The 16857-nt window shown below is 46.6% G+C and overlaps 1 protein-coding gene across 1 annotated transcript; it reads right to left on the bottom strand.

The window, feature by feature from the left end:
- Positions 1-717: 717 nt before the first annotated feature.
- TMEM218 (transmembrane protein 218) lies at positions 718-16115 on the bottom strand. The gene is made up of 3 exons (XM_073320832.1): positions 15299-16115; positions 14142-14244; positions 718-2325 (listed from the first exon to the last, which is right to left on the bottom strand). Exons 1-3 carry the CDS (start codon positions 15427-15429, stop codon positions 2200-2202), a joined length of 360 nt encoding a protein of 119 aa, XP_073176933.1. The 5' UTR covers positions 15430-16115; the 3' UTR covers positions 718-2199.
- Positions 16116-16857: the final 742 nt, after the last annotated feature.

The raw sequence follows: 16857 nt of genomic DNA, 5'->3' as shown, positions 1-16857 counted from the left end.
ACTCTGTGTACTTTTGTTTGATTCAGCATTCGAAAAACACACACGTCTACATTGCCCCCCAAATGCCCAGAAAAATGTCACGAGCAATATGCCCTAAATTACATGACAATTCTTATTTCACTCATTTCTAATTTAAGGACAGAATTTTGGAAAGAACCATTTACTTTCCCCTTCTGGAACAATGGGGATATCCAGAAGTTCCCCAAAGCACCGCCGAGGGTGGTTGTCCTACTGGAATTTTTTAGTCACATCCCCTTTCAGTACTGAGCAGTCAAGTGTGTCCCACTGGGAGCAGGTACGTGGCTATGGCATCACGGGCAAGGCCCAAGTGGCCAATCCCAATATGGCTTTGGAGAGTCCAGGCCTAAAGTTGCATGCCAATCAACAGCTGGCCTACAAAAAGGTGAATTTCCAAAAGGGCATGAGTGGCACGAGTACTCCAGCCTTCAGCTTCGCTCATAAGTGAAGGCCCCTCCACAGTTATAGGGACTGGAGCGGTCATCAAATTGCTAAAAAACACATTATTCTTTATTTTGTCCTCTAGGAACCAGTCAGCCAGTGGCTTCTCAGAGGGACTCATTAGTTTTGCACTTGCATGAAGAAGGAAGGGAGGGCAACAAATAAGCCCTTGGGGATCCATTAAATACAATTCACTAAATAAAACAGAGTGCAAAGGAATACCTAGAGGAGAAGAAAAGAGCTGATGACAAAGCCTAGTCCTAGAATGAGCATGAGATTTCTTTATTAAAATGCTCTAGCTGCATAGCAGCTGTTTTTGTCAAGTGCCACGGGTGTTAGGGAAGTGTCTAAGGTGGCATATACATTATACAGGGCGTTGAATGGGTCTGGGAAAAAAACCCTCTGGGCTACAAAGATGGTTTTTATTACAGTAGAAAGTTTGGGCCCAGGTGGCCGATTTCCATACATGACTAGGCATGTCCTACCCTTTCCTCCACGGCCTCCTCCTGCAGCATTTTTCAAATGTTATGTTTTTATGCAAGCTACTTTTCAAAACTTCACTCTTGCTCTGGGCTCAAGGCCAGATCGCCTCAGCCCACAGAAGAGCATGGGGGAAGAGGTCCCCACATCTGCTCCCACCGTTCTGTCCCTAGCCTCCCTTCAGTGGTTCCACCTTCTGCAGCAGGTTTTCCTCCCTGAAATGCTGGTGGGAATATCTAGTGACATGCACATTCAGCTCCCCGCACAGAGGAGCTCGCAATCCCCTCCCTGACCCTCTCCAAGGGAGCAAGGAGGCAGCAAAATAAACCCCGGTTCAGGGCAAGCTCAAGAATGGCAACACAGATCCATTTCCTTGTGCCAGAGTGTCTCTGAAAGAGCCCCTGGATTCAGAGCTGGGCATAAGCAACACCTTTGAACTGTCACGTCAGTACTTTTTAAGCCAGGGAAACTGAGAAACATTTAGTTCTTCCTGTTCCTGCTTTTTTATTGCCATAAAAATAGGATCTCACTTTCCCATGAGTTTACCCTCTCCACTTGCTTCTGCCTCTGAAATCATTTCTCAGGTGTTTTGAGAAGGATTACAAAGCCAAAAATGGCAGGGATAGGTGAACCAACCCAAACTTCTAACACCCACAGTTCAAACTGAACTGGGCTAAAGCCTCCAAGTTCAGTTCCCCTTTTTATTTATTTCCATACTTCCTTTAGCCAAAAGCACCAGCACCAGGAAAGGCCTCCATCATGGCATTCTGCACCACCTCCTTTGTTGGAAAGATTTCCAGCCTGACTTTTAGACCCCAGTGGTTCAGGTAAGGATCAGATCTTTTAGGAAATTTCAGCTAGGACTACAACTGTAGATGAGGAATAGGAGAAGCCAGAGCAGCTAAATTTCCATAGAACAGAGACCATGGATGTACCCCTGGAAAAAAAAATACTGGAGACACACGATAAAGTCTGTAAACAGGACTGTCTCTGCCAGGAAACAGTTCTCAGCTTCGAAAGACACAGCAGCAACATTTGGTAATTATCCAGTCCAAAGCATACACATTCTACAACTTCATTCTGGAGATGCCAGGGCCCCAGAAAGCAGATGCTGATTCTGGAAATCAGTGTAGGTCTCATAACATCACTTGAAGAAAGGTTTCTGGAGAGATTTGGGGAGCATATTTTCTTTACCCAACTGGTAACACATTGTCTACTTTGGAGCATGGGGAATTCCCTTCTTCGGAACAGCTAATTAACTCAGAGTGGTTTAGCATACACTGGCTCCAAGATATGGTGAACCAGAACCAGGAACAGACTTCCTAGAAATGTCACACTGAGAAGGGAGACCAGGACATAGCGACCAATGAAGAAGGTGTCCACGATCTGAGGAGAGTGGAAAGGTCACAAATTACACAACAACATTTCCTTCTTTATCACTGTTAACAAAAGCCCTACTGCAGGTACCATGGCAATTTGACCAGTTCACTGTAGAATAGTAAGTAAGTGTTCTCTGGGGGCTGAGAGATGGTGTACCAGGTAGTAAAAAATAGAACAGAATAGAACTTTTGGCCTTTTGAAAAGGAAAAGCCAGCCAAGATAAAAGTAGCAGCTCCATGCAGGCAGGCAGGGATGGGGTACACTCCTTCCCAAATGTGCCACCTCTCAGCAGGATTTCTCCGATAAAGGCAGGCTGCTCTGCCTAACCCGCTGGCGGGGTCGCTGCTGAGTAACAAAGGGGATGTCTTCTCCCACTAGAGCTGTGTGTGCCAACTCCAAAGCAGGATGAAATTCAAACCCTGTTCTGCTGAATACCAACTCACAGTGCTAGCATTTGACCCACAGAGCTGCCATCCTATTATTTTAAATTTAATAGGTTCACATGAGACACATTCATGGTAGTACTCACACTGAATTTCTCTGTTGGTTCTGATTACTGGACAGTGGCTCAAATGCTACCACTTGTGAGTGGGTTTATATAATAGGTTCCTATTCCCATCCTGTTTCAAGCTTAGTTCTAAGGCGAGAATTAAGCTGAGCCATGAAGCAGCAAGGTACCTACTATTTAGATGAATTAGAAAGTGTTTAATCATGGAGTGGAGCCCAATTCTGCATTCCTTGGACCCAAACTTCAATAGAATTCAGTAGGAATCTAAGGTGAACCAGAGTGCAGAATCTGATCCATGAGGTTCAAAATAGCCCTGAGTTAACCATGCTCAGCTCACTAGAATAACATGTGGCCGTGAGTCATGACAGCGAGACAAGAGCTGAAATCTTGTCCAGCAATTATTTCCCTGAAGTCAACCAGTTGTTTCATGAACTCCATGTCACACAGCTGCTTCTTCCAGAATACTAGTCACTGATCTTTATATTTATGGGCATTGATATAAGGCACCACTGTGCTTACAGAGGATACATGGCAGGAAAAGAATATCTGATTATTTAGTGAAGATGCAGACACAGAAGGCAGACAAAATGATAGTGAGAAACACCAACCAGAAAGCCCAGGATTATGAAATCATCCTTTGAGCTTCTGGGATTGCTTATAACAAAGGTGAGTATTATGAAACAGTGTTAACACAAGCTTGACCTTGGCTCTGCTACAGAACAAGTCTCTTGAGGGTGACATGTTTGCTCGTCCAACACTTTCACTTTTTAATTAGCCAATTAGCAGGCTTTGAGCATAGAAAGCCCAGGCCATGTATTATTGATATCGTATTGAACTAGGCTGCTTCAGGGGCAAGTCCTGGAGATCCTGTAAATGAGCATTTATTCTGCTGGCTTGTCGAACATGTACACTATAACCTATTTCCACCACGGCCCTTGATCTCAGTTCCAAGTTTTACTTGGAGCAAGGCAATTCACATGCATGGGGGAGGGGGAGGGGCGGAGGAGGAGGGGAGGAAAAAAAAAAAAAAGAACCTCTCATACCACACTGTGACACTCCGTACCTTGGGGAAACGCCCTACACCACCATGTTCATTCTTTAATATGATTGTGTGGTACACAATGCAAAGTTTGTCATGGTAGGTGTCTTTGGAAGGCTCATGACACACTGAGCATTGTTGTTACAGTAATGTTATAGGTTGTAATTTCATGTATATAGTTATGAGGCTGAAAACGTGTCCTCATAGCTTAAAACAAGCCCAGGCAAAAACTCTCCAGGAGCAGAGGGGCAGTTCATAGATATTAAAGGTCAGAAGGGACCATCATGATCATCTAGTCCGACATCCTGCACAACACAGGCCACAGAATCTCACCCACCCACTCCTGCGATAAACCTCTCATCTATGTCTGAGCTATTGAAGTCCTCAAATCATGGTTTAAAGACTTCAAGGTGCAGAGAATCCTCCAGCAAGTGACCCGTGCCCCATGCTACAGAGGAAGGCAAAAAAGCCCCAGGCTTCTTCCAGTCTGTCCTGGAGGAAAATTCCTTCCTGACCCCAAATATGGTGATCAGTTCACACCTCATCAGGGCATGCATGGGACAAACCCAGCCCAGCCTCACAGGAACAAAGGACACTGGCCTAGGCAGCAACAAAGGATCTGTTGGACTCTCGAGGGAGTCACCCCCATTCCCTTGGTCAGTTTGGGGCTATGATGAGGTAATGCTCACCTGACTCTGAAGGGGGAGGGGGGGGGCAAAGCCAGGAGGGAAGAAAAGACATGATAAAAGGGAGAGACGTTTGCCATGCTGGCTCTCTCTTCCAACTCCATCTACAGACACCACCACCAAGCAACTGAAGCGCTGATCAAAGGGGAGAGCCTGGCTGAAGGGCAACCAGCCAGTCTGTGATGAGAACATCTAAGTTTGTAAGGGCACTGAAAGTGTTAAGATCAACTTAGAATGTGTTTTGCTTTTATTTCATTTGACCAAATCGGACTTCTTGTGCTTTGACTTATAATCACTTTAAATCTATCTTTTGTAGTTAATAAATTTGTTTATTCTACATGAAGCAGTGCATTGGTTTGAAGCATATCAGAGACTCCCCTTGGGATAACAAGCCTGATATATATCAATTTATTTGTTAAATTGGCGAACTCATATAAGCTTGCAGCATCCAGCGGGCATAACTGGACACTGCAAGACGGAGGTTCCTAGGATTGTGTCTGGGACCGCAGATACTGGCTAGTGTCATTTGGTTGCACAGTCCAAGCAGTGCTGGCCAAAAGTGCTCGCTCACGTAGCTGGGAGCTGCTTACAGGGTAGAGGCTGTCTGAATAGCCCGGGAGTGGGGGTTCTCAGAGCAGAGCAAGGCAAGGCTGGCTCCCAGAGTCGAGGATTGGAGTGACCTACCAGATCATCAGTCCAGGTAACACCAGGGGAACGTCACACATACCACACAACTCAATATTTAGAAAAGTGAGTATCATTCCTCTGCACGCTAATAATGGAATATGGGAAAGAGCACTTTGGTATCCAAAGCCCCAAACACCTACAGAAGGGCTGGGAGATGTAGAGCAAGAATAAGACAAACACAGAAAGCAGCATGGTGTGAGCAGGAGTCAAGAGAATCCACCATCTAAACTATGGCCAACAGAGACTAAGCTCTTAGGAAGGTGAAAGGACACCAATCGGGCTCTGAGACAGAAGGCAAGTGGAATTAGGGGTAAATGATTGAGAAAGTCAGTGGAGGGTCAGGCAGGGTGCTGAATGCAGGACTCTTTGCCAAGTGATTATTACTCTATAATGCTCAAAAGTGTGCTGGGTGCTGCAAGGAAGGCAAAGAAAGGTATGGTCCCTGAACCAAAGCATTTGCAGTCTAACTTAGAAATGTGAGCAAGAAGCAATGGAGGCAGCTTGAACTCCCAGAAACCAAGCAAAATTCTGAGGCCAGGCAGGCTGCACTGTGCAACAAGCAAGAGACAGAGGGGTTTTGAGGCAAGCCACCTTGGAGTGCAGAGCCTTGGAGGAAGGCTCACCATAGAACTAACTGCCTGCATCCTCCAGTCAAACAACCAGTATCCTGCCAGAGGAAAACCAAGGAGGAACAGAAAATTTCCCTTGGAAGGTACTTGTCTTCCAACTGCAGAAGAACAGGGTGAACATTCCTCAAGCTCTGAGAGTTCCTCAAGGACACAGGAAATCACAGTGCTAAGAAAGGGCTTTTTAATCACTGGGACAAAGTCAGGTGTGTGATAATAAAGGAACCACAGGATCATTACTAAGAGTCCAGCTCACAAACCTTTTGGTGAAAACTGTGGTATGAGAATCTGTCAGTACCCACAAACTAGGACACTGTAGGAAAAACTCAAGTGCAATCTGCTGTAGAGGCCTATCTTCCAGCTGCATTCCCAGGCAAGCCCAGCAAAACAGGAGAACTAAGAGCTGCAGTGTGTGAGTGAAAAGATGGTGTAAAGAGTGAGGAATTTAAATCATTAGTACTGGGAAACCTTTGGCAAGAAGGAGAACAAGCCCAGAAAGGGCATTTGCTGATGGACCCAACAGGGAGCCAGATTACTGGTAATGAAGACTCTGATTGACTCTTCTGGAAGCAGTTGACATGCAAGTGAAACTGTATTTTAGCAGGGGCAGGATTACAATTGCCCCAGAAGAAGGGCAGATGGGGGATACAAAGAAGCACTCTAGCAGGGTAACAGTGACAGGAAAGAGAATGAGAAAAGCTCACAGACTGAAGTATTATGGGATTATCAAAATTGTAAATCTCTTACACTATAAATGGGATTTTTACAGCAATTTACAGATGCAGAGCAAGCCAGATTTCCTGCCCTGAAGATTTTAAGCTAACGCAAAGACCAGACACAGACAGTATGGGGAATATTACTCGTGAGGAGGCAAATGAAATACCAAAAGAGGAGAGAGCACTGAAGTTTAGTGGCTAAGATGATGAAGATTGTTCTACATGGGGCCAGAGGGCAGCCTGATGGAAGGTGAAAAGATCAAAGTTGAAGAGACAAAGGAGGAGAGAGAAAAGGTTGTGAGTTGCCGAAGGAGCACATGAGGGAAGATGTGGCAAGAGAACAGGAGCCACAGCAGAATTAAAAAAAGTATGTGAGGGTGTGTGTATGGTGGGGAGGGAATGTGAAACATGGCAGGAGGAGGAGGAGATGACTTTAGCAGAGGCGTTCTGAGTACATGGAGTGTAGAAAGAGATGACGGGAGAGGTACAGTACTCAAGGCAGGAGCCAAGCAAGGGCTCTAGCAGGGTTTGAGCAGTGAGGTGATGGCGAGGCATGGGTGGGCTCTGATTAAAAGAGTGACAAATGCCTCTACCTCAGGGTCAGTTGATCAGGGAGTAAGAACTGTCCTGGGAGAATGCAAAAACTTTCCTGCATACTAGAAAGATGGCAAGACACTGCAGCTCCTGACTAGAAACTATACTGCACGAATAGGCTAGGCCACCAAAGCACTGCACAAAAAGAGTTCCAATCCTGACTAAGGACTTCTGGGGAAAGGAACTAGGAGGTAGGATCCATAGGGATGCAAATACCCTTACAAACTGGTATGTCTACACTACGAAATTAGGTCGAATTTATAGAAGTTGTTTTTTTAGAAATCGGTTTTATATATTCGAGTGCGTGCGTCCCCACAGAAAATGCTCTAAGTGCATTAACTCAGCGGAGTGCTTCCACAGTACCGAGGCTAGAGAGTCGACTTCCGGAGTGTTGTACTGTGGGTAGCTATCCCACAGTTCCCACAGTCTCCGCTGCCCATTGGAATTCTGGGTTGAAATCCCAATGCCTGATGGGGCTAAAACATTGTCGCGGGTGGTTCTGGGTACATATCGTCAGGCCCCCGTTCCCTCCCTCCCTCCGTGAAAGCAAGGGCAGACAATCGTTTTGCGCCTTTTTTCCTGAGTTACCTGTGCAGACGCCATACCACAGCAAGCATGGAGCCCACTCAGCTCACTGTCACCGTATGTCTCCTGGGTGCTGGCAGACGCGGTACTGCATTGCTACACAGCAGCAGCAACCCATTGCCTTGTGGCAGCAGACGGTGCAATAGGACTGGTAGCCGTCATTGTCATGTCCGAGGTGCTCCTGGTCACCTCTGTGAGGTTGATCAGGAGCGCCTGGGCAGACATGGGTGCAGGGACTAAATCTGGAGTGACTTGATCAGGTCATTCTCTTTAGTCCTGCAGTCAGTCCTATTGAACCATCTTATGCTAAGCAGGCAGGTGATATAGATTGCTAGCAGTCCTATTGTACCATCTTCTGCCGAGCAGCCATGAGATGTGGATGGCATGCAGTCCTTCTGCACCGTCTGCTGCCAGCCAAATATGTAAAAGATAGATGGAGTGTATCAAAACAAGAAATAGACCAGATTTGTTTTGTACTCATTTGCAACCCCCCCTCCCCCGTCTAGGGGACTCATTCCTCTAGGTCACACTGCAGTCACTCACAGAGAAGGTGCAGCGAGGTAAATCTAGCCATGTATCAGAGGCCAGACTAACCTCCTTGTTACAATAAGAACAATAACTTAGGTGCACCATTTCTTATTGGAACCCTCCGTGAAGTCCTGCCTGAAATATTCCTTGATGTAAAGCCACCCCCTTTGTTGATTTTAACTCCCTGTAAGCCAACCCTGTAAGCCATGTCGTCAGTCACCCCTCCCTGCGTCAGAGCAACGGCAAACAATCGTGCATCTGAGTTGAGAGTGCTGTCCAGAGCAGTCACAATGGAGCACTCTAGGATAGCTCCCGGAGGCCAATACCGTCGAATTGTGTCTACAGTACCCCAAATTCGACCTGGCAAGGCCGATTTAAGCGCTAATCCACTTGTCAGGGGTGGAGTAAGGAAATCGATTTTAAGAGCCCTTTAAGTCGAAATAAAGGGCTTCATCGTGTGGACAGGTGCAGGTTTACATCGATTTAACGCTGCTAAATTCGACCTAAAGTCCTAGTGTAGACCAGGGCTAAGAATACAAGCTGAACTGTCAAATGCAAGAATTCCAGAATACAGTAGTTTGGGTTACTCCAGATCAAAACAGGGATTGAGAGAGTCAGAATGGACACTATAGTAGTGATGTGCTCCCAATATCATAACAAGGGACTCCCACAAAGTTTTCCTTCTTGGTGTGTGATAAACCCTGTGTCCCTAGCACGTACATGCTGCAGAGATGAGAGGTAGGGGACTCAGGATGCTCATATAGCCACAGCTGCAAATAGCACTCACTTCAGATGGTCAGCAGACTGCAGCCCATCCTATTGGGCACAGACCTGGCTACAGGGATCCATGCTTTTGTGCACTTCCAGTTTGATCACTGCAGCTCATTGTACCTAGGAATGAAGCCACATACCCTGAGAAAGCTGAAGCTGACATGTAACCCTGTAGCACATCTGCTCAGAAACAAAGGCTGCTGTGAAGATAATGTCCCAAAGCTACTCCTGAGGGCATTCTGTGCAAAACATTTAAAAATACTGCGAGTTTTATTTGTCAATAAATACATGCGGAGGCTCCAGCATGGCAGATGGAAATGGTAAAATTATCAATAATAATGCAGAAAAAGCAAGTATGGGGGGGGGGGGGGGGAAACCAGATGATATAGTCTCATCATATGGTGTTGACAACACTCTTTCCATTCCACTAGTATCTTTGAAGAATGTTAAACAGAAGTTACTAAAATCAGTAGGTCCAGATAATTTGCATCCAAGAGTTTTGAAAGAACTAGCTGAGCAGCTCACTAGACCATTAACATAGCTTTTCAATAAGCTTTAGAGAACTGGGGAAGTTCCAGAAGACTTAAAGAAAGCAAACATTGTGCCAATTTTTAAAGAGGGTAAACAGGATGACCCGAATAATTATAGGCCTATCAGCCTCACACTGAGAGTCTCTGGATTAAGTTTAGAAGTGTGAGCAACACGGGTGATGTTGTGGTGGGAGTCTACTATAGACCACCGGACCAGGGGGATGAGGTGGACGAGGCTTTCTTCCAGCAACTCGCAGAAGTTACTAGATCGCACGCCCTGGTTCTCAAGGGAGACTTCAATCACCCTGATATCTGCTGGGAGAGTAATACAGCGGTGCACAGACAATCCAAGAAGTTTTTGGAAAATGTAGGGGACAATTTCCTGGTGCAAGTGCTGAAGGAACCAACTAGGGGCAGAGCTCTTCTTGACCTGGTGCTCACAAACCGGGAAGAATTAGTAGGGGAAGCAAAAGTGGATGGGAACTTGGGAAGCAGTGACCATGAGATGGTCGAGTTCAGGATCCTGACACAAGGAAGAAAGGAAAGCAGCAGAATACGGACCCTGGACTTCAGTTCCCTGAGGGAGTCAAAGTCTGCTTTTCTGATGGGCAAGATCTCCTGGGAGAATAACATGAGGGGGAAAGGAGTCCAGGAGAGCTGGCTGTATTTTAAAGAATCCTTACTGAGATTACAGGGACAAACCATCCCGATGTGTAGAAAAAAAAATAGTAAATATGGCAGGTGACCAGCTTGGCTTAACAGTGAAATCCTTGCTGATCTTAAATACAAAAAAGAAGCTTACAAGAAGTGGAAGATTGGACAAATGACCAGTGATGAGTATAAAAATATTGCTCAGGCATGCAGGAGTGAAATCAGGAAGGCCAAATCACACCTGGAGTTGCAGCTAGCAAGAGATGTTAAGAGTAACAAGAAGGGTTTCTTCAGTTATGTTAGCAACAAGAAGAAAGTCAAGGAAAGCGTGGGCCCCTTACTGAATGAGGGAGGCAACCTAGTGACAGAGGATGTGGAAAAAGCTAATGTACTCAATGCTTTTTTTGCCTGTCTTCACGAACAAGGTCAGCTCCCAGACTACTGCACTGGGCAGCACAGCATGGGGAGGAGGTGACCAGCCCTCTGTGGAGAAAGAAGTGGTTCGGGACTATTTAGAAAAGCTGGACGAGCACAAGTCCATGGGGCCGGATGCGTTGCATCCGAGAGTGCTAAAGGAGTTGGCGGATGTGATTGCAGAGCCATTGGCCATTATCTTTGAAAACTCATGGCAATCGGGGGAAGTCCCGGACAACTGGAAAAAGGCTAATGTAGTGCCCATCTTTAAAAAAGGGAAGAAGGAGGATCCTGGGAACTACAGGCCAGTCAGCCTCACCTCAGTCCCTGGAAAAATCATGGAGCAGGTCCTCAAGGAATCAATTCTGAAGCACTTGGAGGAGAGGAAAGTGATCAGGAACAGCGATCATGGATTCACCAAGGGCAAGTCATGCCTGACTAATCTAATTGCCTTCTATGATGAGATAACTGGTTTTGTGGATGAAGGGAAAGCGGTGGACGTGTTGTTCCTTGACTTTAGCAAAGCTTTTGACACCGTCTCCCACAGTATTCTTGCCAGCAAGTTAAAGAAGTATGGGCTGGATGAATGGACTATAAGGTGGATAGAAAGCTGGCTAGATTGTCGGGCTCAATGGGTAGTGATCAATGGCTCCATGTCTAGTTGGCAGCCGGTATCAAGTGGAGTGCCCCAAGGGTCGGTCCTGGGGCCGGTTTTGTTCAGTATCTTCATTAATGATCTGGAGGATCGTGTGGATTGCACCCTCAGCAAGTTCGCAGATGACACTAAACTGGGAGGAGAGGTAGATACGCTGGAGGGTAGGGATAGGCTACAGAGGGACCTAGACAAATTGGAGGATTGGGCCAAAAGAAACCTGATGAGGTTCAACAAGGACAAGTGCAGAGTCCTGCACTTAGGACGGAAGAATCCCATGCACTGCTACAGACTAGGGACCGAATGGCTCGGCAGCAGTTCTGCAGAAAAGGACCTAGGTGTTACAGTGGACGAGAAGCTGGATATGAGTCAACAGCGTGCCCTTGTTGCCAAGAAGGCCAATGGCATTTTGGGATGTATAAGTAGGGGCACTGCCAGCAGATCAAGGGACGTGATTGTTTCCCTCTATTCGACACTGGTGAGGCCTCATCTGGAGTACTGTGTCCAGTTTTGGGCCCCACACTACAAGAAGGATGTGGAAAAATTGGAAAACGTCCACCGGAGGACAACAAAAATGATTAGGGGACTGAAACACATGACTTATGAGGAGAGGCTGAGGGAACAGGGGATGTTTAGTCTACGGAAGAGAAGAATGAGGGGGGATTTGATAGCTGCTTTCAACTACCTGAAAGGGGGTTCCAAAGAGGATGGCTCTAGACTGTTCTCAGTGGTAGCAGATGACAGAACAAGGAGTAATGGTCTCAAGTTGCAGTGGGGGAGATTTAGGTTAGATATTAGGAAAAGCTTTTTCAGTAGGAGGGTGGTGAAACACTGGAATGCGTTACCTAGGGAGGTGGTAGAATCTCCTTCCTTAGAAGTTTTTAAGGTCAGGCTTGACAAATCCCTGGCTGGGATGATTTAATTGGAGATCGGTCCTGCTTTGAGCAGGGGGTTGGACTAGATGACCTCCTGAGGTACCTTCCAACCCTGATATTCTATGATTCTATGACCCTGGGTAAGATAATGGAGCAGCTGATAAGGGACTTGATTAATAAAGACGAAAAGGAATGTAATGGAATTAATATGAATCAGTGTGGGTTTATGGAAAATAGACCCTATCAAACTAACTTGATTTTTTTTTTTTTTTTTAATGAGAACACAAGTTTGCTTGATAAAGGTAATAGTGTTGACCTAACAGACTTGGACTTGGTACTGCTCAACATTCTGATTAAAAAATTAGAATAGAAAATTAATATGGCACTCATTAAATGGATTAAAAACTGGTTAACTGCAAACTTAACTATAACTGTAAACAAGGAATTGTCAAAAACAGGTTTGTTTCCACTGGGGTCCTACAGGGCTCAGTTCTTGGTCCTATGCTATTTAACATTTTTATCAATGACCTGGAAAAATCAAAATCATCACTGATAAAGTTTGTAGATGACACAAAAATTGGGTGTGCACTAATTAATGAAGAGGACAAGTCATGGATGCAGAGCTATCCGCATCACTTGGTAAAATGGACACAGGCAAACAATATGCATTTAATACAGCTAAATGTAAATGTATACATCTAGGAACAAAGAATGTAGGCCATACGTACAGGATGAGGGACTCAATCCTGGGAACCAGTGACTCTGAAAAAGATTTGGGGGTTGTAGTGGACAGTCAACTGAACACGAGCTCCCAGTGTGGCACTGTGGCCAAAAGAGCTAATGAGACCCTTGGATTTATAAATAGGGGAAACTCGAATAGAAGTAGAGAGGTTATTTTACCACTGTACTTGGCATTGGTGTGACTGATGCTGAAATACTGTGTCCGGTTCTGGTGTCCACAATTCAAGAAGGATGGTGATACATTGAAGAGGGTTCAGAGAAGAGCCACAAGAATGATTACAGGATTAGAAAACACGCTGTATGGTGATAAACTCAAGGAGCTCAATCTGTTTAGTTTAACAAAGAGAAGGCGGAGGGGTGACTTGATCACAATCTACAAGTACCTACATGGGGAAACAAATACTTAATAAAGAACTCCTCTTCTGTCTAGCTGAGAAAGGTATAACATGATTCAATGGCTGAAAGTTAAAGCTAGATAAATTCAGACTGTGCGAGTAATTTCACTATGCGGGTAATTAGCCATTGGAACAGTGTACCAAGGGTCGTAGTAGACTCTCCATGATGACAATTTTAAAATCAAGATTGGATTTTTTTTTTTTTTTTTTTAAAAACACCAGCTCTAGGTATTATCTGGGGGAAGTTTTATGGCCTGTGCTATACAGGAGGTTTGATTAGATAATCATAATGATCCCTTCTGGTCTTAGAATCTATGAACTCCCATTCATCCATGTCAGAAAATGACTCACTGTGGACAGCAGGTTGCTCGCCTCTGGGCAGTGGCAGGACCCAGCTGGTTCCACCCATAGAGAAGCCTTTGGCATCATGGAACAGACAAGGGGGTCCTAACCACCCCACTCTACTTGTGCCTCTTGCTCAGGCTCCAAAGGGGTGCAGCCAACCAGGTATCTAGGGCAGGGTAGCAGAGAGGAGAGCTGGCAGAGAGTCACCAGTGGTCAAAGAAGGGAGGAGAGAGAAAGCAGCAAGCTGCTGCTGAGGCTGGGCTGAGCTTCCATCCCCCGTATCTGAATACAAGGGACTCCCTGCACACTCTCTCCATTGCTATCCTGCCCTGTCCTGGACACCTGGTCAGCCACAGCCCCACGTCCCCTGACAACCTCATTCCACCCCCACCCTGTTTGAAAGCCAATGGCCTAAATTGAATAAGGTGCAACCACCAGGACAACGAGCCTGAAATGGGGAAAAGAAACCATGAATTTACCTTCATTTCTGTAGCTGGTGCTGGGAACTCACTGGCACGAGGGAAAAGTAACAGAACCAACATAACGATCACAGCAGAGAAGAAAACCATAATGACAGAGAATCTGAGGAAAGAATTGGATAGGAAGAATCCCACTATTAGGTCTCCCAGCCACACAGCTCCTTTTATAAATGAGACATTGACACTGCTCACATTTTGTCCATACCACATCAAACAAACCAATATCCCCATATCCCTCTTCTCGGCCTAACCCCAGCCCAGGTATTTAGTGCAGCCACAGGACTCCAAAAAAAGCAGCCCTCACAAATTCAAAAGAATTCTACTCTTCTTTTGTCCTTCCCATTAAGATATAAAGTGCCAACATACTGAAATGAAAGATAGTAATTCCCCATAAATCAGACACTGGTAGTGAAGCAGTACCCAGGAAAATCTGATTTTCAAAACCACTTAGGGCAACTGGTCATACAATTTCCACTTGATCCCCTAGGCAGCACTGAAAATCTCAGACTTGTAGCGTAAGGTTTGAATTGGATGTTTTGCTGGAGCCTGGTACAGGATAGTCTCTGTACTGCCTACCCATAAGAGCACCGGGAAATAGTTACATTTGCTTGAATCAATCATTTTAATTATTTATGCGACTTTCATGGGGGGAATCTTGGCTCAGTGAGCAAAGACTTAAAAAACAGATGAGTCTCTTAGTCAATCAGCATCCTGTCCCACAACCACACATGGGCTTTAGAGTGACAAGCTCCTGAAGTGATTTAATCTTCAGTGCTGCAACAAAAAGACAAATGGGAAAGGCCAAGCCCTGGAAAAGTGCCTTTAGGAATGAAATAAATATATATATATGACAGTTCACACCCAAAATCCGCCAATAATCCTTCCCACCCTACTTGGTATGTACAAGTACTCTACACACTGTAGCACTCTATGGAGAGCGGGTAGACTACAAATGAGCTGGTTAGTGTTTATGGACTCAATCTAACTCCCTCTTAAATTAATGAGAGTCTGCTATTAACAGGAGATTAAAATGGATCCTATTCAAGCTGTGAGGAATTAAAGAAACAGTGCCCTAAAATCCAGATGTACTAGGACAGTCAGGCATTTCACTTCTAATAACTTTAGCTTTCTTTATCCAGAAGGCTACATCTCCTTACCTTGCAAGACCGGAGGTCCTGGATAACAGCATGCAGAGCAGCAACATCAAGACACAGAGCAGCGCTAAAATAAATACTCCTGGCCCCACCCCAAGCACAGTGCCAGCCATTCTGGAGGAAAGAGAAAGCATCAGCAAACCTGCTTCAGCTGGCCTTCCTCAATCACACAGAGGATAGATTTTTCTGCAGGTTCCATTTTTAAAACATGTAACTATTCAAAAATAAAAACAAATACTTTAACACTAACAAACTAAGTGCAGAGAACAACCTGGGAAACTAACTATCATCTCCTCAGGCTAGTAATTTCATCTGGTAATTATTCTTCAGGTAATGCTATGTGAAGACACTGGAAGTATAAGAACAAGGAGATTTGTTTGTTTTAGGACTATTTGTTAACTATATTCTATTTACCCAAATTCCTGCTCCAATTCCAGCTCCATATGGACTTTTTAAAAAATAAATTTATATTCTAAACTGTTACGTAGTGTTGTGTGTATTATGAAATGCATTCCACCCAAGAGTATATCTTGGTGAAGTGATCCTGGTGTATAGTTTGTATACCATTTGTTAAATATGTACAACATTTTGGGAGCCAGCTAAATGAAAGGTGCTACATAAATAAAGGTTATTAGTACAAAAGAGTTGATGCACAGTACATCAGCCGAATACACTAAGGGAGTTTACATGCTGTGTATTATTTTATGTATGCTTTCAAATTTAGGTGAACTACCTTTCACTGATGACAGCTGGCAGTTCGAATGATTAATGTTTAAATATCTAGTAACCTCTTCTACTACAAGCTGAGACACCAACTCTTTCACCCACCAAGGAGAGCTACTAACGGGCTAGGATTCACCCACAGTCCATCTGCACGGTAGGAAAATAGTCCTGGTCATTTCCCCTCGCACAGAAATGACTTGGAGTTTCCAGGCACCCAGAAGCGGTCCGACTGGCCCCCGCAGGCCGGACCCAGCCCGTGGACGATTCTGTCCGGACCGGGCGGCAGCATTTTGCTCTACAACGGGGTCCCGCACACGGGCGGGGCTTCGCAGCTGCCGCAAGGTCGCAGCAGGCGGCTGCAGCATTTGCCTGGAGCAGCGCGGCCCAGGCCCCTGCGGGGGAGGCCAGGCCCCTGCCGGCTCCTGGGCCGCCGGAGCCCACCCGGGAGGGCGCGCGGCCGCGTGCCGGGAGCCAGGGCTCCGCTGAGCCGTAGGACCCCCCCCCCCGGCAGATTCCTGCGCGGAGCCCGGGCGGGGCTGGGGCCGGGTGCGGGGGGCCGGGGCCGGGGGGGCGGGTGCGGGGGGCCGGGGCCGGGGGGGCGGGTGCGGGGGGGCCGGGGCCGGGGGGGGGTGCGGGGGTGCGGGGGCGGGGGGGCCGGGGCCGGGGGGGCGGGGGCGGGGGGGCCGGGGGGGCGGGGGCGCCGGGGGCCGGGGCCGGGGGGGGTGCGGGGGGCCGGGGCCGGTGCGGGGGGCCGGGGGGGCGGGGGGGCGGGGCCGGGTGCGGGGGGCCGGGGGGGGTGCGGGGGGCCGGGGCCGGGGCCGGTGCGGGGGGCCGGGGCC

Source organism: Lepidochelys kempii, chromosome 22, assembly GCF_965140285.1.
Source record: "Lepidochelys kempii isolate rLepKem1 chromosome 22, rLepKem1.hap1, whole genome shotgun sequence".
NCBI classification, from domain to species: domain Eukaryota; kingdom Metazoa; phylum Chordata; order Testudines; family Cheloniidae; genus Lepidochelys; species Lepidochelys kempii.
The sequence above is the reverse complement of the archived record's forward strand: the minus strand, read 5'-3'. Positions and strand labels throughout refer to the sequence as shown.